Genomic DNA, 27,299 nt, shown 5'->3' with positions numbered 1-27,299 from the left:
CCTTTCTTTCCAAATCTAACCACTCCTTTTATAGGCGAAATCTTCAAATACACTTTATCACCTTCTTCAAACTCCAAATCTCTTCTCTTATGATCGGCATAAGACTTTTGCCTACTATAGGCCGTTTGCGAGTGATTCCTTGTAATATGAACTTTCTCCAAAGTCTTATAAACCAAATTGGGACAAAGAAGCGAAGGTTCACCCACTTCAAACCATCCAATAGGAGACCTACACTTCCTACCATACAAGGCTTCATAAGGAGCCATGATATGGATGAATGAAAACTAATATTGTAAGCAAACTCCACCAAAGGCAAATGTTTGTCCCACTATCCCTTGAAATCGATAATACAAGCCCTATGCATATATTCAAGGGTTTGACCATCCGTTTGGGGATGAAAAGCGGTACTTAACTTCACCTTGGTACCCAACCCTTCTTGGAATGACCTCTGAAACCTAGATGTAAATTGTGCACCCCTATCAGATAATGATGGATAACAAAATATCATGGAGACACAAAATCTCATTTATGAAGATCCTTGCATAATCTTCTGCCAAATAAGTAGACTTGACAGGGATAAAGTGAGCGGACTTGGTCAACCTATCCACAACCACCCATATAGAGTCATATTGCCTATGAGTCCGAGGCAACCCTACTACAAAATACATATTGATGTCTTCCCACTTCCAAGTAAGAACTTGGATTTCTTGTAGTAAGTCATCGGGCTTTTGGTGTTCGGCTTTCATATGTTGGTAATATCGACACTTAGCAACAAATTCCGCTATATCCTTTTTCAAACCATCCCACCAAAATACTTCCCTAAGGTCATGGTACATTTTTGTCTAACCTGGATAAATGGAGTAACGGGACCCATGGTCTTCCTCAAAGATCCGGTTCCTTAACCTATCTACATTGGGAACACACAATCTTTCTTGATACCTCAAAACACCATCCCCCTATAAGGAGAATGACTCATTAAGCTTACCAAGAACCGATTTCTTCAACTCCATCAATGATTGATCAAGGTGTTGTTTGGACTTCACCTCGACTACCAAAGATGACTTGGAGTTATTATGGACCATCAAACCACCATTTGGAGAATCTTCCAACCTCACACCCAATCTAGCCAAACTATGAACATCTTTAACTAAGCCTTTCTTGGCTTCTTCTACATGAGATTCAACTCCTTTTGGGTAAACACATATTTGAGAATCTTGTGGTCAGTATATACATCAACATGGACATCATACAAGTAATGCCTCCATATTTTCAAGGTAAAAACCACGGTCGCTAATTCAAGGTCATGAGTTGGAGAGTTTCTCTTCTACACCTTAAGCATAGGCTATTATCTTCCCATATTGAATAAGCACACACCCTATACCCACTCGTGATCCTTCACAATACGCAACAAGACCATTTGTTCCTCTGGTAAAGTCAACAACGGAGCGGAACTAAGCCTATCCTTCAAGATTCAGAAACTTTTCTCATATGCCTCGGACCACTCAAATTTCCTACTCTTTTGGGTCAAAGTAGTCAAAGGAGATGCAATAAACGCAAAACCATCCATAAACTTCTAATAGTAACCCACTAAACTAAGAAACTCCTAATGTTGGTTGGAGTCAATGATCTAGGCCAATTTTTAACCGCCTCTGTTTTCCTTGGATCAATCACAACTCCGTCACTAGAGATGATATGACCAAGAAATGTTACCGACCTTAGACAAAACTCACACTTGTTATATTTGGCAAATAATTGGTTCTACTTAAGAACTTGTAATACCACCCTCAAATGGTTCATGCGGTCACCCTCATTTTTCGAATATACCAAGATGTCATCAATGAAGACAATTACAAATGAGTGTAGGTAATTTTGAAACACCCTATTCAAGAGATGTATAAACACCGCCGGCGCATTTGTGAGACCAAAGGACATTACTAAGAACTCATAATGACCATATCTAGTCTGAAATATCGTCTTTGGTATATCCATACCTCTCACCCTAAGTTGGTGATACCTTGATCTCAAGCCAATCTTAGAAAAGTAGATTGCCCCTTGGAGTTGATCAAACAAGTCATCAATCCGAGGGAGAGGATACTTGTTCTTGATGTGACTTTATTGAGTTGGCAGTAATCAATGCACATGCTAAGGGACCCATCCTTATTCTTCACAAAAAAACTGGAGCACCCAATGGAGAAATACTAGGTTTAATGAAGCCCTTGTCTATTAAGCCTTTAAGTTGAGCCTTCAACTCTTTCAATTTGGCCAGAGCCATCCGATAATGAGGATGTTAAATGGGATTTGTAACCGGTATCAAGTTGATACAAAAATCAATTTCTCATTCGGGAGGAATACCGGGAAGGTTATTAGGAAAGACCTCAGGAAATTTCCTCACTACGGGGACCGACTCAATGGGAGGAATTTCGGAGTATCGATCTTGGACTCTTACTATATGATATAAACTCCATTTTGAGATCATTTTGCATGCTCTCAAACAAGAGACGATACGACCTCTAGGAATAGAATTTCCCCCCTTCCACTCTAAAACGGGCTCATTTGGAAAGTTAAACTTCACCACCCTCGTTCTACAATCTATAGAGGCAAAGCAAGCATGAAACTAATCCATACCCAAAATGACATCAAAATCAACCATATAAAGTTCTACTAGCTCAACATAAGAAACTGTATTGGGCATCGTTATAGGACAATTTCTATACACCATTTTTGCAACAACCGACTCACTCACCGGGGTAGACATTATAAAAGGTTCATGCAAAATATCGAGCAAAATGTCAAACTTTTTAGCTACTAGAGGAGTAACAAATGATAAAATAGAACCGGGATCAAGTAAGGCATATACAACAATAGAGAAGACTTTCAACATACCATTCACCATGTTGGGAGAAGTCTCTTGCTCACCCCTAGAGCGGAGAGCATAGAATTAGTTCTTCTTAGGAGTCTCATTTGAATCACTTGCTTGAGCTTGACCACTACCCTTGCTTGACCCCTCACATTAGGGCAATCCCTAACCTTGTTCCCACTTTTACCACAACCAAAACAATTATTCGCCCCCTTAAGACAATTACCATAATGCTTCTTGCCACACTTTCCACAAGTTGGCTTCCGGTTGGTGAACTAGTACCCTTTCCTTTTTTAGGATTAGGGTTAGACACCCTATCATCCCTAGCCTTAGGAATTTAGAAGGAACATTATTAGAAACCCGCTTCTTGAACCTAGGCTTGTCTTGCATCTCAAGCCTATTCTTGAAGAACCACCATCAAAAGATCTTGCCCTCTTGGTGTCTTTACTCTTCCTCTTAGCCCTTGTCTCTTCTACATGTTGGGCATGAACAATAAGATGAAGAATGTTCATGTTGTCATGTAGCATAGCTTAATAACACTCCTCTTGCAAATCATTCGACACCCCCGTCACAAAATGGCTCATTTCATCTCTAGGATCGAAAACCAAAAAAGGAGCATATTTGACAATTTAGTGAATTTCAAGGAGTATTCATGAACACTTTTACCTCCTTGGCAAAGGCTTATGAACTCCACCACTTTAGCTTTCGTTTTCTCCCTAGGAAAGAACTGATCAAGAAAAGCCTTCTTGAACACTTCCCAAGTCCCGGGTCCACCTCTCAAAGGCCTATTGTCCCTCCATTGGATGTACCATGATTGAGCCACATCCTTGAGTTGATTAGTAGCTAACTCGGCCTTCTCACTAGTAGACAACCCCATAGCACAGAGGATCTTGTAGATTTTATTGATGAACTCTTGGGGGCTTCTTCAACCTTCGACCCATAGAAAGTAGGAGGATTCATCCTAGCAAAATCCCTTAGGCGGGAGGCCATGGTAGCAACTTGTTGATGAGCTCGGGGTACAACCTCTCGATTAGCTTGGGTCATCATGGCTTGGGTCTGAGTATCGCGGCTTATGCTTGCGTAGAAAAGGCTTGGTCCATTTGGAGGAGAGCGTACCTTATGTTCTCATCCCTCAAAGGAGGAGGTATCACGAGGGCCTTGGTCATCATTCACATCATCTTCAAGAGGTGGAACTTGATCACCACAAGGAGGAACTCCCGCATTGGCAATCTCTTCTTCAAGTCTTCGTGCCGCATTCCTTCGGGTATTCATTGCTATAATCACAATAAAAGGATTAGATGCAAAAGCACATAGAGTTAACACTCCAAAGGCATGATATTTGGCTTCCAAGAAAGTGGAGTTTCCTAGGCAGCACATACGTTTATATCCATAAGTGTGGCGCTCTTCACAATTATGAATACAAACTTACATAGACGTGGTTGAGAGAGACATCGACTCAAAGATATTTAACCTCATGCTCTGATAACAAGTTTGTCACATCTAAGAAAAGCCCCTAGTCGTAACTAGTGTCATCGTCCTCTTTGAGGACTAAGACTAGCCTCTTATCTTACATCATTACATTCATAGGTCAAATTTAGAGGAAAATTTAGAACTTTTCATTAATTCTACTCAGAGGTTTATATAGACCTCTACATACACATAGTATATATATATCGAGTATACACAGACCCTTCATATAGAAAGGTTACTAAGCCTTCTACTTTCATTGCACATAAGTATATAAAATATAACATAGTCCCAATAGTCGTCTCATCTAATAACCATCTAATAAGAGTATATCGAATTGGGCCGAGCCCATACATCAATTTAATAAGACCACATATAGGTCATACAAATGTTTAGTTCTTAATTGAAAATTTTGAAACATAAGAGTTTTAAACTCAAAACAACTCCATTATCTAGATAGTGGCATCGCCCTCGGAAAGTGAGGACCAACTCTACTTGGATGAATAAGAGATCCAAGCCTTTTTCAAGTCGTCTTAAAAGAACTTCAATGACCAGAACCTAAAATGTTGTGGAAAAGTAAGAAATGGGGTTAGTACACCAGTTGTACTAAGTATGAAATCATATGCACACATACTTTGAAAATCATGCTAAGAAAAAGGGACATTTAATAAAGTATGCATTTTTCATTAAAAACCTTTATGCACATTCAACAAGATCATACCAAATCTCTAGGCATATTCATTAAGCCATAGGCATGTATATCACAAAACCAACAGCATCAAGGCATAGTCGATTCAACATGCATATCATGTAATTGGATACATAGTCAAGTAACTCTATCATCAAGTCATAATGGCAACAAGCATAAATAAGAGTACATTTCAACCTAACCAAAGAAAGACAATTAATCATGAAGCCCTATCAAGTCAACAAATGTAATGACCAAGCAAAGGCTCATAACCTTACTCAATCAAGTAACCCAACAAGAACATTGGATAACATCCTACTTCACGTATCATAACATTTAAGAATACATAACATCATACTTTAACAATATAGACCACCACATATTCATAACTGACACCAATAAACATATAGTATCAACAATGTGCAAGTTCATCATATACATGTCATATAGCATTATAAGCATATTCATACATAAAAACCTTTTCCTAAGACTCCCTTCAAGGCTAACTAGTGCAATGTTTAGGTAAAGTCTCATACCCCTGCCTAGACTAAGCTAAACCCCTTAGGTCACCTTAATCAGAGTTCATTCCTTTAATTCATTTTACCTTTTGGGAACATCTTACCTAACCGACATAGACCACATGAGCTAATGTGGAATCTGGAGTCATGGAACCATATACCGAAAGAAGGTGTACTACTTGCCAAGGTAGTACCAAAACATAAACATAGCAACTGCGTGGATCCACTACCTAGTATTCTTATGGGGGCAACATAGTTCAATAACTAGGAGATATAGTTGGGACCCTCTATATGCTACATGCATTTTAGTCTCCAATCTCAGGAGTACATAGGGTTCCTACCTTCCTTATGTGTGAAGGGACACCCCTCACTCTAGTTCACTCGGTGCTAAGCTAAAGTCCCTTTTTGAAATGTCTTTAATGTCTTTATTAATCATCATAGATTAATATAGTTCATAGGGCCTAAAATTTGTATATTCATTATCATCATAGCTTAGTAAGAGTTGCATGAGTATTGTTCTTTTATTACAATTCATATAGGTGAGGTTAGCACATTAACATTTTCATATCATGATAAGGCACATTGGTAAATCATTCACCATCCTTATAACATTTACATCTTAAGAAGCACCTCACAATCATAATCAAAACATTTCAATTCAACATCAAGACGTTCCGTCAACTCCCCTCGCGGGTGCACAATGCCCAGGCAGTGCTTTTGACCCCAAAACCAAAGGGCCCTTCTCAAGGGCCCTTGGTTGGTCCTTGGGGAGTCGTACCCAGACGTTTCAACCATGAACCAACTTAAACACATATTAGACACCCTTCCACCAAATTTCATGAATTTCCGAGTCCTAAAATCTAGTCAAATAGGCTAAGGCACGCTAGTAGCTCCTTGACCTAGTTTCCGAACGTCATGGACGTTCTTGGATGTTTTGGTTTCTAGACTTCCTAAATGACTTATAATCATTAAAATGAACCTTAAAAGAGTGTATACACTTTGTGACACTTATGTTAGGCTCTAGACCACATCTTGGATTTTCGAATTGTTATAAAACCTAACCCTAACATAGTCATTCACATGCTTAACAGCCACACAACCTAGATTATAACTAGAATGGAATACTAGGCATACTTCACATTTTGTGATCATCACCACCACACCTTCATAATACAATTGCCTTCAATACCATGATCAAATTACATATATATTTAGAATAAAGTAAACACCGCCACCATAAGTGGACCATACTACACAATGCCATACAAGGCCAATCATCTAGCAATTTTACAAGAGAAGTAGAGAAAGTAGGCGATTTTACCAATTCATCAACCTTTGATCACAATTGATCAATACTCATATTTCATCAACAATTCAATTATATGGAAGTATCTAAATGTATATTAATCATAAACTAAATCATGCTTCATCTATCCTAGAATTAAAATCACATTATGTACATTTCATTATCAATCAATAGAGGATAGAAGAACATAGATCAATCTTACCAAATCTCCCTTGATTTGATCATCAATAATCAATACTCATAATTCATAAATAATGCAATATAGGGCAGTACATAAAGATATCATAACCTAAACGAAATCATACTTCAATTGCCCTAGAATCGAGATCATACAAGTGCTCTACATTAAAAATCAATAGAAGATAGAAGAACATAAGTCAATCTTTACCAACTCTCCAAGACTTGATCCACATGGATGACTCATCAATAATTAACCACCAATTTGAGTATAAAACAGTAGTAATAGCCAATTCAACATAATAGGATCACTATTCAATTAACACATAATCAAGATCACAATGCCCATAACATAGAGTAATTTTGAGAATTGGAGGGAACATGGGTTCATCATGCAATTGGATGAAATTCACTTTACAATCAGTACGTTAACACTAAATCATCATAAGCAAGCTTTTGAAAACGTTTTGAGAAAGAACCCATGGCTAGATTGGGAGATTAGAGGTTTGATCATGAACTTTCATTGAAATTGGAAGGGACTCCTTAGAAGAAAGGTTGACTAAGGATGAAGGATCACCATACCTCATTTTAGGAGAAAACCACGAAATATTTGTGAAGAATCCAAGGGAATCCAAGCTCCATGCTGTTCTTGAGCCTCATTTCCATTGGAGGTTTGTAGAGAGGTTTCTTTGGGAGAGGGAAGTCTAATTTTGAAATATAAATTGTGTTTGGGGTTTTGATCCTTATAACCAACTTAATATACCCAAATATACATGAAATAACCGTATATAGTAGTGTGGGAACGTGGGGTGAATTTCTCATTCACCCCTTAATAAAACAGTACGCCTGGCGGCAATGGCATGCTGAATTGACCCACTAAACGACGCCTAGTAGACCCATCGACGGGTCGTACTAGCAACCGTCGTTTGGGTCTGAGGGTTGTCGTTTGGCTTGATCCTTCACCAGGCTAAGTGTTGAACGACGCCTCCATCGACGGGGTGTAGGTGCACTGACGAGGCGTCATTCAAGGCCGTCGTTTGACACTACCAAGGCAATGCCTAGGCAGTGTTTGAGATCCTCCTTAAGGGAATTTTGCGGGGGTCCTTTGGAGTCGTACCCGGATGTTTCCAATATAAATATACTCATTAACATGTTAGGGACCTTCCACATAAGTTTCAACCAAAACAAACTCGTAAAACATGTCAAGACACACCAAAACACACATGCACGTCTCAAGGCTAACTTTCGAACGTCATTGGACGTTTGTACTCCAAATGACTTCAAATCAAGTATGAATACTGTAAAACACTTGTTTAACATATTTTAATCCATTTTAGACACATGTGAGGCTCTAACCACCTAAATTCATTTGATGGTCCTTACAGAGTTAGTAAAGTCTTCCGTTTGCTTTATGAAAGTGTTTTCGATTGTGTGGTTTAAATATGTTTTAATGTTTCCCTTAATTTCTATGATTTTATGTTATGATTATGCTAAGGGCTTGTATGAGACCCCTTCGAAGTCAAGTACGCCATGTTACGTCTAGGGGGTTCCCTTTGGGCGTGACAGTCTTTAAGAAATAATGTGATGTTTTCAAAAAGGTGAATAAAATACCCACACTTTTTTCCTTGGCTAGGTCTGTCCTATTGAATTATTCTAGCAAGATCTTTATGAGACAACAAACAATACCTATTAAAAGAAGATATGTCTACTCTTTTTTCTTCACTAAAAAATTCCAACAATATTTTTCTAGTAAAATTTTAATGAGACACATTATCAATCAAGGCATGAACAATTAGGCGTGTTATGAAACTAATTGTGGACATCCATTTTTCGAGAAATGAAGTCTCTACTCCTCATTTTAATGATATTATTTCCCACAAATCTATAATTTTCCTCATAACTCCCGAATTGATATTATGTTTATGACTAATCTTTTGTATGCCTTTATGAAACCCACATAATAATTCATAAATTTGGGGAAGAGCTGAAAAAATAAAATAAAAAACCCACTCCTCTATTATGGTATATGTTAGGAAAAATTGTATATAATGACAAATTAATAAATTAAATTAAATGTCATAACTACACTTTGATTAATTGTGCCCTATAGCAAACTGTTTGTTACTCGTCTCTCTCCCTCAAACTCTTGCTCGCTATTCTCCCTCTCTCGCTTGCTCCCTCTCGCTTTTATACAAACACAAATGTATAAAATGTTTTTGTGTTTGTATAAAGCGAGAAAAAATTGTATCTATACATATATTTTCGTTCCCCTCTCTCCCCTCTGCCAGATCTCGCTCGTCATTCTCTCATATCTTGCTCGCCGCCCTCGCCTCTCTCGCTTATACAAACAAAAAACGAAATGTATACATTGTGTTTCTTTTTGTATAAAGGGAGAGAAAATTGTATATACAAATGCAAATACATATATCTTCATCCATATAATTATAATTATACAATACAAATATTTCTCTACCAAATTTTCTTTTGACTTTCTCTCTTTCTCGTTTTATACATACACAAATTATACAATTGATCGTTTGTATACAACTGCTTTCTTTCGTATACGTATACAACTGATTTCTTTGTATATGTACAACGAATTATACAACTGTTTTTTTATATGTATAGCGAAATATACATATTTATGTTTGCTATGGAGTATAATTATACAAAGTATAGCTATAACATACAAATATAATTTTGGGAAAATACACAAGTACCCCCTCAACCTATGTCCGAAATCTCAGAGACACACTTATACTATACTAAGCTACTATTACCCCTGAACTTATTTTATAAGTAATTTTCTACCCCTTTTTAGCCTACGTGGCACTAGTTTTTAAAAAAAAGTCAACCATCGTTGGGCCCACAAGATAGTGCCACGTAGGTCGAAAAGGGGTAAAAAATTATTAATAAAATAAGTTAAGGGGTAATAGGACCTTAGTATAGTATAAGTGTGTCTCTGAGATTTCAGGCATAGGTTGAGGACACTTGGGCATTATCCCTATAATTTTTATATACTCTATATTTTATTGTTGAAAATAAAACAAATAAATATTTGGGGCCAAGTCCATATTTATTTGAAGTTGCAGCCGAAGCAAAAGCTGGTGAGGTCGGAAAACCGTTGGTTCACTTGTGCATATAGCTCTGAAAGAGTGTAGAGAAGGATTATCAAGAATGGCGTGCAGGAGTGTGTTGAGAACGGTATTGTTAAAGGAACCATGGTTATCTCTTCCAAGGAATCCCACCTCTTTTCCTCTACCATTATTTTATAACCACAAATCTTCTTTATCCATTTTCCCTTGTCGCTGTAAATGTAAATCCCCAAATTATAGAAGAACTCAGTTTCTTAATTGCTCCAATAACGGAAACCCAGATGAACAGGGTCCTCCTCAAGAAGTTGTCCTTAAGGCCATTTCAGAAGTGTCCAAGACAGAAGGGAGAGTTGGACAAACTACCAATGTTGTTATTGGAGGCACCGTGCATGATGATTCAACTAATGAGTGGCTAGCTCTCGATAAGAAGGTGCAAATTCCTAAACCCAATTTTTATTTGTCTGTATTTTAGATAAAGATTTAAAGATTAATGCCAAATGCGTCATATTTGTAGAGATGATTAATCACTCATAACCGATTGCAAGATTCACAACTACTGTTTTACTTTGATGAGAAACTGATACATACTTTGATACTTAAAAGGTGAATTCTTACCCAACTGAAAGAGGCTTTACAGCTATTGGTACTGGAGGTGATGATTTTGTGCATTCTATGATTGTTGCTGTAGAGTCAGTGATACAACAGCCCGTTCCCCAGGTAAGTGGAATTACTTAATGTACGAATAGTTAGACCACTAATTCAAGTATGTGGATTAAACTTGGATTTTTGGAGGATTACATGACTAGTTTGATTCTTCTATTACTAGTTGGTTTGTCCTATTTCTTTTTTGCCATACTTGGCTTATTCTCTTTTATTCTAGAGATCATAAACTATCGGTTGTGCTTGACCTCTACATGATATTGGGTAGAAGTTGAATCAAGTAACCAAACAACTATAACTGCGTGAATGGATAACAGCTTAGCTATGTTATTGCCAAAGATAAAATTATGTATGCTTATAACTTTATATGATGAGGAAACAGGACAGGTTCTGGGGTTGTTCTTTATGTCGAGCTGTTCAATGCTGCTCAATTGCAGTTCTCCTACAATGAAGTATTATATATTGTCCAAACTGTTTCAGCTGTTTGTAAGTTGATGGGAATGAGTTAAAAAACGTGATCTCCAAAGCCAAATGAATAAAAAAATATATTTCTCTTCAACTTAGCTATCATATGATAACATTGAGAAGCTTCTGAAAGAGTTTCCTTACACTGAAATATGACTACTCCTTGTATTACTGGAGATGTAAGTGAAGAAAGTTCTCTTCAAAGAATTACACTGTATAATATTAGCATCTATACTGCTGTAATTCGAGTCAAGTTCTACCAGTTATGATTGAAACTTAAACAACCACCCTTGGGTCTTACTGAGCTTTCTGAGCTTCTAAGCTTGCTGAAATTACTCTTCGGCTCAATTTAATCTGCACTACTGAATATTTTAAATGATGCAAATTATGAATTGTCAATGTCAGAATCACACTAAGTGTATTGCAGTAGATGAAAACCACACTATGAGGTTAGAATACAAAAAATTGAAGAACGAGATGTGAAATAAACAACAATGGAATTGGGAGTTCTTGACTTTACTGACTAGTTCAAGACGGCCCAGCAGCACCAGTTCAACATGAAACGTTAAGTGATCTTCTATCTTACCTGAAGGAGATTTTGAAGAGTCAAAGGGCCAGTAGAATTATTGTCCTAGTTAAGTTAGAGCGGTGTAAAAACTATCTGTCTTCAAAGGCGGATCCAAGATTGAAGTTTATTGGATTAATTTTTTTTAAAAAAGATTGAAGTTCTATGGGTTCAACATTTAAGGTTCTTAGGATTGAACCCGTTACATCTTTAAAGTTGTGGTTACAAATCTACTATTTGGTGCAATATTTTTTTTTTTGAGCAAGGTAACATTCGTCTGTATTGACTAAAACCAGTACATGGGTTATCCTGAAAACCATGATTACAACCTGTCAACAAAACAGGATTTCTGAATCTAAAATCTAAACAGAGCCAAGGATCTCAACTTTCTGTGTAATTTTTACATAAAAAATTATTCTCTGTGTTGAAAATACTGAGTTCAAATGAACCCGATATTGGTATGCTACATCTGCCTCTGTGTGGTCTAATCTGTCCCCTCCTTTGGTATATAGAAAAAGAAAGGGACAGAGAGAAGTATTAATTGGTATAGTTGAGTCAGTCAGACACAAGAGTTGTGGGTGATTTTTAAGGGGTCAGTGGAATTGCTGTCTTGTTTTAAAGTCAGATTGACCGTTGACGTAAGAACCATCGTTGTCTTCTCTTCAAAGGCATAGTTATGTGATATGATTTGTCTCATCCATAAGTACAGAGAAGGAAAATGAGCAAGAAAAATTATTACTCCCTCCGGAAACAACCTCTCTACCTAACAAGATAGAGGTAAGGTAGGTAAGCTCTGTGTACACTCTACCCTCTCCAGACCCTATTTGTGGGACTATATATCAGGTTTATAGTTGTTTAAGGTGTCAAATTTGACCTAGAAATGTGTAATCCTCCGAACTCGCCCAAACTTTTATTGTTGGGTCATACGTATTTTCTTAATGAGTCAATTGGGTTGTTATCTGAATTGACCCATATATTAAATTGATCAGCTAATAAACCCATGGAATTCTTCAGTTGCACTCTGTTTGTGTCAAAGTATTGTCTAAGGGCCAAAGTTTCAGAATTCAGTTATTGAGATATGCTTCTTCTAAATTCCTTGCGATCTAAGTGTTAGACTGTTGGTCGAAGTCCAACATTGACTAAGACTAAAAGCACCATCTTCACGCCACCTTCCACCCGCTTCCCATCCTACGTCTCACCTACTCAACATTGACCCAAGCAAATGTTGAGTAGCTTTTTTTTTTTTTGAAACTGGTAAATATATATTCCTCAGCATTAAGAACATGCTGAACACCATCAAAAACTGTTAGAGAAAAAAAACAACAACTAGAAAACAAGATACTTACCCAGATCTTAATAAATCTACAAACTAGTCTATATCCTCAAAACTCTCTGGATGGAATTGGAACTATCTTCATAACACCTCCCATTTCTCTCTCTCCAAACTGTCCACCAGATGCATTGCGGGATGATCCTTGCGGGATGATCCTTCACCACTTCTTTTGACTTTTTCTGTCTCCTCTTTTCATCCAGCAACTAAGCAAATCTGCAGTATGCTCCGGCATAGTCCAGCTTGTCTTTGTTATGTTGAGAAATAGAGACCAAAGTTGTGTTGTAAAGGTGCAGTGCAAAAATAGATGACTGTTGGTTTCATTTGTCTCGTTGCATAAGAAGCACCGGGAAACTATGATGGCCCCTTTTTTCTTCAAAACTTCTTGTGTCAGGCATGCTCTTTTAACCACCAACCAAGTAAAGCATTTTACCTTGGTTGGGGATGGACTATTCCATAAGTTTCTCCATATTTTTGGTTGCCCTCTACACTCTACCCTTTCTTCTTTTTCATAAACCCTTTTAACAGAGAATTGCCCATCAATATTGTGTTTTCATCTTAATGTATCTGGTTCAGCAGTAGTGGCATTAAAATCAAATCCTATTTAGCAAATCGACTAGTCTATCGATCTCCCAGTCATTTCGCAATCTCCTGAAGAATAAGTTCCATCCCTGTGCACTTCACATATCATAAATGGCGCCATCTGGGTTGTCGCTTAGATTAAACAGCTCTGGAGAAATCTCCATTAATGGACTTAGCTCCTTCCAAGCATCATTCCAGAATTTTGTTCTTTTCCCATCTCCAACTCTCTTCTGAGAGTTCCCTTCCAGTTTGGGCCATAGAGCTCTAATGGTCTTCCAAACTCCAACTCCATAAGTATCAGTGCTCACGTTGGTACACCATGGGCTGAGTTCACCAAACTTGTGTCTAGTTACCTCCCTTCATAATGCATGATCCTCCCCATTGTATCTCCAGAGCCATATCATCAATAAACTATTTTTCTGTGCTCTCGAATTTCTGATGCCCAAACCACCTTGTTCTCTACTGTGCATGTTATCTGCGAATTGACTAGTTTATATTCTTTGCCCTCTTTACAACCATGCCACAGAAAATCCCTCCTAAGTCTGTCCAGCTTTGAGTAACTTTGACTCAGTGTTGCTTCAATATCAATAACTATTGGGTGGGTTGACTTATGACCTGCAATTTAACCTATTCAATCCAACCCATTTTGGCCGAAACAGACTTTAGGTGAGTTAGGTCATGACCCGTCCATTCACTCAACTGTTTTGACCTGCCCAAATTTGACCAACTCACCCATTTGACACCATAAGAAGAACCAAGCCAGTTTCGCTCAAAGAGAAGGTTAAATGATCGGGAACTGCTGATGACAGAAAGCATCCAAGGGCACAGTTTATGCCAGATATGACAGTATGGAAGGGACATAGGATATGGATGACCTATTCACAATGAAATCTTGAAATGATTTTTTGTCTAAAAATGAACAAGAATAAGTATGCCCATAAAATTGATATGGAGAAACAGAACACATTACAAGGTAGAATTGTTTCATGGCTAGTATAGGAGAGACTGCTTGACCCTGCACAGTCTACAAAGAAGTATAAGTATATGGAATAGATGATTATGTGTTAAGAAGTTAATAAAGATGCAATACACTTGCTTATCCATCACAGAATCACAAACCATGATGCATGTTCTTAAATTTTCTTGAAGTTACTGGTTCATGCCAGAATCTCCTAAAGACCTACTGTATTGTTTTTTTTTTTTGTATCAAGTAAAAGGTTTCTTTGGTAATAACAAGGTCAACTTGACCATTTACAAGTGGTATACCAAAAAGAGGAAAAACCTACAAAAAATTGTTCTCTCCAAAATACACCCAATCCTCTATATACAGAGAAACTACATGGGTGCACCTAAAGTAAATAAGGGAATGGAGTCTACTCCTCAAATGAGCAAAAGCTCATCTCCACGCCTTCAAAATCTCTCCAAATTTCTCTCTTTCCAAATGGCCCTCATTAAAGCAAGAGGAGTAACATTCCAGGCCTTGTGCTTTCTTCTCCTAGCTCCACTCTTACAGCTGAACATCAACTCCTTCACGGATCTTGGCATCACCAAAGAAACGCTGAACCATTTAATAATCTCCTCCCTCTAAAAATCCAAACGGACTCTAACTTATACAATGTTTGATTTCATTATTAATATAATTTTTGTATAGTCAATACAACATTTGGTTTTCTGTATTGAACTCACATAAGTTATGTGAAACTTAATATGGAAAATCAAATACCATATCAATAAGGATTTAATGGAATAATAGAGACTTGATAGGTGTCCTTAGCCATTGTTTTGGTACCATTGATAAGTTTGACTATGGATAGTGATAAAGGAGTGGATTGATATAAATAGATTATCTACCAGCTATGTGATCTAAGGTACATGAATCAGAAATTGAGTGAACAAAAGATGAAGTGTGAGTGAGGCATGTTGAGTTATCGGTACGAAGGAGATGGTTGAAGACTTATTAGCTACCTTGAGTTTTAGGAACTTACTTTAATTAGTACCAAAAAGTATAATGATTTTATTTCTTGATGGCTTGCGATGCGACATGGATAAGTAATCCTAGCCTATGGTCATGACCTGTATATTGGTTCGCTTCAAAATGAAATCGTCCTCCAAGAATCTAATTCTTCAAAGAAGTAAACATTAGACGAACTATGGTTCTTGGTTTCCATTGTTGTTTAGGAGTCAAATTTGGATTTAATTCAATTCAGGATGTCATGAAATCCTTGGAGGGAATGTAATTTGCTTATGTGGTGTGATGATTGAGCAGACGGGCAAATGATATTGTTGATGGTGCTATATGGACCCATTGGAGATGAAAATGTGTCACTAAGCTGATGAGATTAGATATATTAAATGCTACGTCATATCGTTGAGTCGAAGTTTTGATTTGGTTAGTTGATCAATTTCCTAAGGACTGATACAGTTTTGGAGAAAATGAATGAATCACTTTCCAATCTTGCAAGAAAACATTTCCGGTGACAAAGCATTTAGACTCCGATGTTTTCCCTTGTTGGCTCTGATATCATGTGAAATAAGGAGATGCAGAATCTGTTATTATTCTTAACTATAAAATTCAATACGAAGTGTCTTCTTTATGGAGGACTTGGAAGTTTTTCGTCTGTCTTTTTTTTCTGATAACTGGCAATTCCCTCCAGTGATGCACGGTTCAAAATTTGGTAGATAATAGGTTTGGCCCTACCCTTCTCTACTTAAATATCGGGCTCTTGTCCATGGTAGGGTTGGAACCCCTACATGTGCCTAACCCACAGTCCCACACATCACGCACTGTGCTCTGTCCATTAGACCAAAGCTGTAAGAGTGTTGTTTCACTTGTTTGACCATTTTAATTAGTTACTTATTTACAAGGAGTGTATTGTTCGAAAGTAATCTCCTAATTAACATACTAGATATTCTACACTGCTCCCTTGAACAAATATAGATATTCTTGACAGTAGGCCCTAGTTCAACTAGAGTGTCAAAATTGTATACAATTAAAAATTGGCATAACGGTTTCCTGAAGAGAGATCAATCATTTAGGTGCCACCACCTGCTCTTCTCTAGAGTATTCCTTGTGGAAGATCTCACAAATCTCAAGCATCCAATCCTTTTATCTTCAACATCACTTTCTCTCGGAACTCAAATGACAAATTTCATTTCAGGAATGAACTGAGACCAGATATTGCAAGTCAGTTCTTTGTACAAGTTAGTTTCGTATCTGATTTCTTTTAGTCAAGATCATCCCATCGATGTTACACTGAGATGTTGGAATAGTCCGACTTTTTTTGTTTCATAAGTCAATATCATGTCATTGATATTGCTTGCACCTGGATGTTGTAAACAATAATTTCCGAAGTGAATGAGCAGAGTCGACCACCATTCTCTGTGAAGTCATTCCAATCATTCTATGAAGCTTATTATTATTATGTCTCACACAACTGACACTAGTTGTATGGAGCTTTTTATTTCAGGACATGTCGCTTTTGTGGGTCCCAATCCCAAACAAACAAACTCCCATTCTCTAATATCTCATTTTCGCCTTTTCTTTTATCTCTTTTTTACTTCCCAGACTTTGCTTGTTTTCACACTCCCAGTACCTTTCTTCTTGGGCCTTTCTTTGTTGTCACACCTTCCTCTCTAACATCAATAGCTCGGTGAGTTCAACAACAAACTCCAAAGAAACTCATAAAGTAATGAATGAGAAACAGAATAAGGAAAAGAGAATCACAGTATATTGCAGCAAAATGCAAGAATTTGAACTAGTCAAAATAAAAAGAGAATAAACTTGGGTAAATTTGTAGGTTATATGCACCCAAGGGTGTGGCCTAGTGGTCAATGAAGTTGGTTGAAAACCATGAGGTCTCATGTTCAAATCCCAACAGAGACATAAAACCTAGGTGATACTTTCTATCTGTTTTAGCCTTGGTGGACAGAGTTACTGGTACCTGCTGGTGGGAGGAGACAGATATCCCGTGGAATTAGTCGAGGTGTGTGAAAGCTGGCGGACACCAGGGTTACCCAAAAAAAGGTGTGGTAAATCTGGTGGTAACTATTATATTTGACAAAAAAGGTGAAATTTTGTTCTGTTTCTGTTTCATCGTATGCTGGTTCCAGCGATAGTTGCTAAAATTCGTTTTAGTAAAGGCAGTTTAAGGCAACTCAAAGAGCATGAATATAATACTTGCTGGAAAGAGAAAAATGGAACATTCTAACTAGGGAAAAGGGTCATATTTGCCCTTACTCTTAGAAAAGGGTTATATTTACCCTTCGTTATACTTTTTGGTTATATTTACCCCTGCATAACTGGGAAGTTCACCAGTTTCAATGATGACTGGAGCTGGCATTTGACTGGTGTGTTTGCTGATTGCAATAGAGTGACTAGGAGGACACACTGACAAAAGTTGATCAATGTGAGAAGTACATGTCTTGGGCCATGGATAGTATGCGGTGACTTTAATGTCAGTAGATATCCCTCAGAGAGAACAAACTGCCGCAGGTTAAGTGGGAGCATGGCTGAATTTTCCAATTGCTTAGAGGAATTAGAATTGGTGGATCCTCCTTTATTTGGAGGATCCTTCACTTGGAGAAGGGGTGAGGGTTTTGATTGCGCCTCCAGAATTGATAGATTCTTACACTGTGCAGAATTGGAGGAGAGCTTCTCTCAAATCAAACAAACCATTCTACCAAAGTTAATATCTGATCCAACCCCAAAAGACTTCTTGGTGGCTAGAAGTTGATGGTTTCAAGGAAATTAAGTCATAGAATGGTTGGTTTCTTCCAATATAAATGGCAGACCAGGCTATCTGTTGGCAGAAAAGCTGAAATTGCTCAAGGGGAAGTTGAAGGAATGGAGCAGAGAAAACAGGGGAAGCTGGAGGCAAAGAAAAGAGGATATTTTGGCCCAAATATCAAACTGGGAAGTTGTGCAGGAAGTAAGACCACTCACTGATGATGAAGTGTGTAGAAGACTCACCCGGGTTTGGAATATGAAGACGTAGCAAAAAATGAAGAGATCGCTTGGTGACAAAGGTCAAGGATCTAATGGCTGAAACAGGGAGACAAAAATACAAATTCTTTTTCATAGAATTGCTACTGCAAATAGAAGGTTCAATTCTATAGATCAACTAAATGTGGATGGCACTGTAATAAATAATCCTAACAGTATTAAGGAAGCGGTGCAAAGTTTCTACAAAGATCTATATAAGGAGACTGAGCAATGGAGAACAGATCTAAATCTACATAGAGGGACAAAAATTATTGTCAAAGAACAGGCATGGCTGTAGAGGCCATTTGAACAAGAGGAAATCATGAAATGCCTTAACATGTGCGCTATGGAGAAGGCTCCTGATCCAGATGATTTCCCAATGGTTTTCTTTAAAACTTTCTAGGACACCTTGAAGAAGGTCATCATAGATACTGTCAATTTTTTCGCACCAGCCAAACTTTCGAGAAAAGCTTCAATGCAACCTTCATAGCATTAATTCCAAAGAAAGCAGGTGCCATAGTGTTAAAAGACTATAGACCTATTAGTCTGGTGGGGGGATTTACAAAATCATAGCTAGAATTCTAGCTGAGAGGCTCTAAACAGTGGCAGATAAGCTAGTCAACAACCATCAGATGGCATTCATAAAGGGCAGACAAATCATGTTTGCAGCATTATTAGCTAGTGAGTGCATAGATTCAAGAAGGAAGAATGGTATTCCTGAAATAATGTGTAAGCTTGACATACAAAAAGCTTATGATCATGTGAACTGGGACTACCTCAATATCCCAAGGCAAATGGGATTTGGAGATAAACGGGTGAAATGGATGAAAGTTTGTATCAAAACAGTTGATTCACTTGGTTGGTTATCAAAAGGGCCTGCCTAACCCAAGAAGTGCTACAGAAGAAGAAGAGACAATTGGTTTCTAGGTGTTTTGTATGGTGACTAAGGAGACAAACAAGCACCTTTTTTTGCACTGCAAGTACACTGCTCAGTTGTGGAATTTCTTTCTCAAGATTACTGGCTATAGCTGGGTCATGCTTGAGCATACATTAGACCTTCTTAGCTGCTGGACCAGAAGAGGGGGAAGTAAGAGCCAAAAGGGATGGTAAAGATTAATTTCCTCATGTATATGGTGTTCAGTATGGAGGGAGAGAAATGTCATATGTTTTGAAGATAGGTCCAATCCCATTCATAAAGTCAAATGGAATTGTATTGTATCTTTACTCTTTTGGTGTAAACAGTTATGTATAGAAGATACTGATCAGATTATAGATCTGATAGGGAGTCTGTAGTTTAACTTTTTGGTGGTGGCTAGCATATCCTTAATGCTGAAGAATATAAACATACCAGTTTCAAAAAAAATATATTTGCCCCTGCCATCCAACTTTGGGTTCATATTTACCCTTTCATCTGTTAAGTTCCACATCTCCCCTTTCATTATCGTACGTGACACCTACATGGATATAATCATTCTCTAATTTAATTATTACGCCTCACCCCAATATTGCAACCACTTTACATAGAAATTGATTTCAAAAATCATACGGTGATGCAAATTTGTACACAAAACAATAATTATCTCCATTAGCTCTAAGTCTCTAACACTCAATATATCAAAATTAAGCTATCACTAACAGCCTCTCAAGTATCTATCTCAAAGGCCTCAAGCCGAAGCTGCTGCCTTCTTTCTTATAGCTGCTTCAGTAACTTCTGAAATTGGTCTTGAACTTGTGAGGGACGTTACAAATTAAGATACCTCATGCAGCCAATTGCAGTTATCTTTTTGCGAATTGCCTTCACACTTCAGTTGTATATCCTTTTATGGGCAGCAGGGTAAGCACAAGCAGAGCAACGGCTCTTCTGGAGATTGAAACTTCGTCTTCCACACCTCACACATAGTGTGTGGATCTTGTTCCTCTTACCAAAGCTTCCTATTTCCTTCCCCATTACGCAGCAGTTGCAGAAACCCTAGCAACCTCCTTTTGGGCGTTCTCAACTCAGGTTTATAATATTGGGGGTGATGTATAATAATTAAATTAGCAAAGCTTATATCCATGTAGGTGCCACAAAGAAGCCACGTAGGACAATAAAAGGGGTGTTATGGAACTTAACAGCGGAAAGGGTAAATATGAACCCAAAGTTGGATGGTAGGGGCAAATATAACTGAAAGTATAATGAAGCGTAAATATAACCCTTTTCTGACAGTACAATGGCATATATGACCCTTTTCCGTTCTAAATAAATCCCTTAACAAGACTTTGCCATGAGATCTTTTTTTAGGTGTTCTACTCATTTCACTTTTGGCATCTGGTAATTAAGAAATCATTGAAATATGCCAGAAAAAATATCATACCCATTTTCTTTTAAGATTCTTGACAGTTGCATGAAGCTAAATAAGTTTTCTAGTTGTTCTACTCATTTCACTTTTGGCATATGGTAATTAAGAAATCATTGAAATATGCCAGAAAAAATATCATGCCCATTTTCTTTTAAGATTCTTGACAGTTGCATGAAGCTAAATAAGTTTCATCCATGATTTAATAATATTAAGTTAAATAAGCTAAAAATATTGGAGATGGAAGATACAATAAAAAAGTTATGCCCTTTCAAGTATAAGAGGAGTTTGAGAGAAGGAACTTGGGTGTGTGAGGAGGAGGGACTGAATGTGGGAGTGGAAATAGTTGAAAGAGAAGGTTTGAAAAATAAATAGACGTATCGGACAGGAGTTTGTTTGTGAGGTGAGATCAGGACCTACGAAAAACACTTATCAACCATAGAAGAGCCTCACAAAACAATGCCAGTTTTGCGAGGTATATCATGAAATTTCTCTCATCCTATACATAATGGTAACCTAGAAGTTAGTCATAATTATAAATTTTATGATCCCTCCATTCCAGTTTCTGTGACCCTATTTCCTTTTAAGTTTGTTTTAAAAAGAATGATCCTTTTCTAAATCTGAAAACTATTAACTTGAACTTCCCGTTTACCCCTAAAGTTTTAGTCACACAAATGTGATGACATGCTTAAGACCATAAGTTTCTAATGTGATGGCCACACAAATATCAGAGATAATGATCAAAATAGTCCTTCTGGTATAGGGGTTGGATTATTTTGATCCTTAATACATATCATTTGATAGAAATAGTCCTTAATATATGCAAAAGGGGTATTAATTTGGTCCTAAGCCCTAACTTTAACTTTTCTCCATTAAAGAACTAATGTCTCCCATTCAATCTCATTTCTCTCTTCTTCTGCCCAACCCCTTCTCTGGTTCTTCTTCTGTAGATGTTTTTTCTTATTGATGATTCTAATCCACTCCTTATATTGATGCTTATTCAAACTCACCCATAACTTCTGCAACCTAAAAAAAATATTTTTGGTCCTTTTAACTAAAGTAACTTCTAGCTTCTGGGTCAACTGAAAATTCATTGGACTCAGTGAAAGGGCAAAAAAAAAAAAGCCCACCTATTGGATTTATGTTTCATTGAATTGACCAATTAGGTCATCCAATCCAAAAATTATCTAATTCATTCAAATTAATAGTAAGAAAATACTGGAGAATCATGTGTGTCTGTCATAAGTATGGTTATGCTACTGCTTGTATCATTATATTGTCTGTTTAAATGATTTTTGTGGATTCAATCAAAGTAATTCATTTATATCATCAACAGAAAAACAAAACAAGCTGCTCAAATAAGTATATCATTGAATTCACATCCAAGTATTGAATTTTTCTAAAGATGAAGAGTTGACAAGTAAGAAAAATAGTAAAAAACTAATAAGAATGCTTCAAAAGAGGAGGGGCTTGTAGAATACTTATTCTTTATTCATGCTCATTGTGGAAAACGAGGAGTCAAATTTCAAATAATTTTTGATAGGTATGAACTTCTACATATAGGTGGAAAAAGTAAAATTTATCTATTTTAGGGATCAATGAACACAACTCAAAAGATAGTGTTCAAAAATGAAAAGTTTTTTTTTTAAAAAAAAATCTATTTAAGATGCAGCTAAGAGAGAAGTAGAGAGGGAGGCAGAGCAACCAAGGAGAAGAAAGGGATGATCTTGAAAAATAAACGTTAGCTTTAACAGAGAAAAGTTAAATTTAGGGCTTAAGATCAAAATGACACCCATTTTGCATACATTAAGGACTATTTCTATCCAATGATATATATTAAGGATCAAGATAAGCTAACCCCTTACATCAAGGATCATCTTGATTTGTTTAAAAATGTTCCTTTCTTCTTAAACATCATGCTTAGTCATATAGAGTCACAGAACATAAAACGGAGGGACTTATAGATTTTGCGCTCCTAGAATGTATTTCTTGTATGAGAACAAAAAATTACAATGGAAGAGGTGAACTAATGTTGTAATCTTAATTACACAAGGTATTTTCTTGTAAGATGAGATAGGGACCTAGAGATAGATTTTCTTTTTTGGGGGGTTGCTAAGCCTACTCAGTTGTAAGTAGCTCTGTGATGTAAATTTTTGGGACACCAACCTCAATGCTGAAGATTTATACAAAAACTTGTTAGCTTTATCAAAAATAAAATAAAATAACACAAGGTTTTTTTTTTTTGAAACTGGTAATTTGTATTCGTCAGTATTCAGGGATATGCTAGCCACTCTAATAATTTACTAATTACACAACGTATTTGTGTTGCAAAGAGTTGACAGGAGTTGATATTTATGGCCATACTAGTTTTAGGGAACGTGCGCTGCACGTTTGTCCCTTATTTTTAAATTTTTGTATACTAAAAAATCGAATTATAAAATAGGAAATGCTGAAATTAGCAATAGTAGTTTTACCATTTATATTTCGTTCAGTAAATACTAAAAAAATGTACTATGAATACTTGAGGAATTTTTTGTTATCCTTCATTTGTAGTTTCTCATTCTCTTTTTTTCTCATGTTGAATTATGCACATAACATAAATCTTTGTAAATTTATTCTTAAAAAGAATGTTGAAATTTTAATTCTGAAAGTGTTTTTATAGAATAGTGGAGAGAATCTTCATATTCAACTTTCATTTTAAAAAATTATGAGTATAAATAATAATTAACATTCAATAATTGGGCAGAAGAATATCACATTCTCTTAAATAAAATAATATCTCTAAGCCAAAAGCAGACATTCTAATTTTGACAGTTACTACTTAACTATTATGGGTCCAGCCAATAATTTGGAAACCAAAGTTCACAATTTTCCAGCCATAATTAAAATTTTACATCAACAATAAATAACTTCTCATCACATTAAATAGAGGTTTGATGCATACAATTTATAAGTGCTAAAAAATATCATCAATTTGGTACATATGGATATAAACACTTGATATATTACGAGACACACTAGCAACCAATCATAATTATTATGTTAATTATTTTTATTATTGAATCACATGTACATCTTCTTTTAAACCTAAGAGAAATATTGTACATATGATTTATGAAGAGAAAAGAATAATACTCTTTTTTTCATAAAATTTCTCTTTGAATAATTAATATAAATAGAGCAACACAAACTTTTCAAAATGACATATACGAGATATATGGTCAATTTGAAGAATGAATATTTATATTCTATATATTTGGTCAATTTGAAGAATGAATGTTTATATTCTAGATATTTGGTCAATTTGAAGAATGAATGTTTCCACAAATAAATAATAGACTAATAAGATCAATAGATTATACAATATAAATGAAAAGTCAAATAAAAATACATTTTAAACAAATCATATGTGATTTTTCTTATTTAGTGATTCCTCTCACTACTAATAAATAATAATCTCGAAATATATTTAAACTAAAGGCACTCTATCGTTAGTCACATATCAAATTAACTAATTAATCTTTCATTATGAATTTCATCAATAATTAAGAAATATAGTTGAACATGAATTATATTGTATAACTCTAATTTTCATATAGGAGAAAAGATATTCCAATAGAAAACAAAATCATAAGAACGCATATCATCAAAATATTAAAAAAGGATGTACAAAATACAAAAGCTTGACAAGAAGGAATCGATAAAAACAAAAGAAAATTACTGCAATACAAAATGTTGAGCAAGACTAATTTTTTACTTGATAATCTCTCATCATCCTCTTATCACTTACATGGAGACCATGCTATGTATTTTATAGCAGTAGCTCAAGTGACTTTTGAGTAGGTAAATTTTATTTGCCTTAAATTAGTTCGATGATTTTAGTCCATATCAAATTTATTTAAAAAAACTCTTCAAATACTCATGATTTTTACTACAAAAGAGAAATGAATTACTAATGTGAATTTGATTCATGCACTGATTTAAATGAGTTATTTATTAAATATTTTAACATATTTTATAACTTTTTTTTTATTATTTTAATATAAGGGTAAAATGATCATTCAACTTTGAGCTTTGAATCTTTCCATTTATAATAATATATGATGTATTGGAACTATATCAGTTTTTTAAAAAAAGATTCACATGTCACAAAAAATGATCGGAGCTATATACAGGCATATCATTAGTTAATGCATTCGTTTTCATGACCCCATAGCTTTGGTTCAATGGTAAAGATACTATAGCATGGGATGTGGGGTCGATGCACATTGCGAATTCAAAACCTGCTTTGAATGAAGTGTGATATTTAAGTGGAGAAGAGTAGAGGAGCAAATCCAATACCCACCGAGTTCCAAAGTTGCAACAATGATTTCCCGGTTGTAAAAAAGCATTGGTTGTCATGTCATTGTTTCATGTCCTACATCTTTGGGAAAATCTGTCTTATGATGTTTGTATCTATGCTAGAAATGTACATGCTTCATGTACAAAATAAGACCTTCTAGAGGGAATGTCTTTGTTTTGTCAGCACAACTGATTGAAAAGTTGACAATAATCAGACTACATACAGTAAGGGGTCATTTGGTTGCTTGTTAGAATTATGCAGTTATTAGTAATGTAGAGATTAGTTATGCAAAAATTAGTTACCTAAAGTTTAGTTATTCATGCATTACAATCAATGTATTAGTTATTCCAATCTTCTACCGCACATAAACTAATATATAATTGTAAAATGATAATCAAACACCATTCTTGATTGCTGAATTTTATAAAAAGCAACTAAAAAAACTTCCAACATGATATTAACTATGTGAGTTTTAATACATGAATACCTTTCTTTCAAACTAACAACCAAATAACCCCAAAGTAATTTACGGGCCAAAATACCTTAAGGTGGTGTCCCAACCTGCTAGTCTGAGGCTCTGAGCCTCTTTTTGCTTTTCAGCAACCATTAGTGCATGTACAGGATTTGAGGACAAAGCAAGAAATCTTTTGAACTGAATCGAACCTTAACCTTTGTGTCAAGGCGAACTAGATTGAGCCATATCTTAAGGTATTTCTGCTTCTATTCAGGGACAGGTGAAGCAGAAGCTATCTTCAGGTGGAAAATACGTATCAGTAAATATCGGACCCATTCAAGTTGTTTCCAGTGAGCAGGTAATATCCTTTGTCTTTTGCACCTTAAATTTGTAAATCCATTGTGCCATGATCCATTCTATGACATGATTGCCCTTGTCCAGGTTCAAGCTGTATACGAGGCCATGAAGAGAGATGTTAGGATGAAATACTTTCTGTAAACTACTTCCGTCACTACCTTTGTATATAATGGCAATACCTAAGAGAGTGTCATTTTATAATGTAGTTTTGACCTTGTTTTCCTAATATATATATACGTATATTCATTGAACTAAACATTCTTACTGGATTTCTGGGAACACGTGTGGAGGGTTATTTATGGGTTTTTTCCCTTTAATGCGAGTAAGAGACCTTTAATGTGCTGCTGGATGATATCGGTGGAATACACCTCACCAGGCTTGAACTCATCAGAGGTACCTAGGTGTTGGACGTGCACTTTGCGTTGATATGGTGTGGGTAGATGTGCCTTTTGAATCATTGGGAAGTATTTCTTAGTATACCAATTACCAACCTATGATATGTCTTTATCGATACACGTTTGTTTGATTTTATGTGAAAAGTCGATGGGATGCTTGATAAGCACTTCGTTTTAATGGTTTCTTCACTACTTTTTAAGGTTTGACATTTTTGTTAATACAAATTCTTTTCAAGGTACTACATAATTGTGAATTTTAGTTGATCCATCTAATCTGTTAGTGTCCAATTATTACAAGACACAATCAAGAACAGGGGGATTGTCTGGGGAAGGGGCTAAGAGGAAGGATGTGGTGGAGTGAGGTCTGAAAAATACTTTGAATTTTACTTCTAAATTTTTTTTTTTTTGGATTGTAATATTTTAATTTTAACTTTTAACTAATACTAATAGTTTATTTAATCTTTGTCAAGGTGGAACATTTTATCCATGTGGCACTATGTGACAAGTATTTTTTTAAAAAATAAGATAGTGTATTGTACACATCAATGAAGCGTATTTTCAAACTAATAAGTAATAGTTTAACTATGAAACTTATACTCTTGCTATAAAAATTTTAAAAAAAAATTGATGTATTTTTGACACTTGGCTCTGAATATAGTAAAATGCATAAATTTCCCCCTAAATTTGTAAGAAAAAGTCGGTTACACACTTAAACTATTGTGAT

At 36.0% G+C, this 27,299-nt stretch overlaps 1 protein-coding gene and 1 pseudogene across 1 annotated transcript; one reads left to right on the top strand and one right to left on the bottom strand.

Annotated features, from left to right (window-relative positions):
* The first annotated feature begins 10,084 nt into the window (after positions 1 to 10,084).
* Positions 10,085 to 26,753, top strand: LOC107015542. The gene is made up of 4 exons (XM_015215856.2): positions 10,085 to 10,538; positions 10,712 to 10,825; positions 26,098 to 26,181; positions 26,265 to 26,753. Exons 1-4 carry the CDS (start codon positions 10,191 to 10,193, stop codon positions 26,319 to 26,321), a joined length of 603 nt encoding a protein of 200 aa, XP_015071342.1. The 5' UTR covers positions 10,085 to 10,190; the 3' UTR covers positions 26,322 to 26,753.
* Positions 10,837 to 22,288, bottom strand: LOC114076942 (annotated as a pseudogene).
* Positions 26,754 to 27,299: the final 546 nt, after the last annotated feature.

The sequence above is a fragment of the Solanum pennellii genome, chromosome 4, assembly GCF_001406875.1.
Source record: "Solanum pennellii chromosome 4, SPENNV200".
Classification (NCBI taxonomy): domain Eukaryota; kingdom Viridiplantae; phylum Streptophyta; class Magnoliopsida; order Solanales; family Solanaceae; genus Solanum; species Solanum pennellii.
The sequence above is the reverse complement of the archived record's forward strand: the minus strand, read 5'-3'. Positions and strand labels throughout refer to the sequence as shown.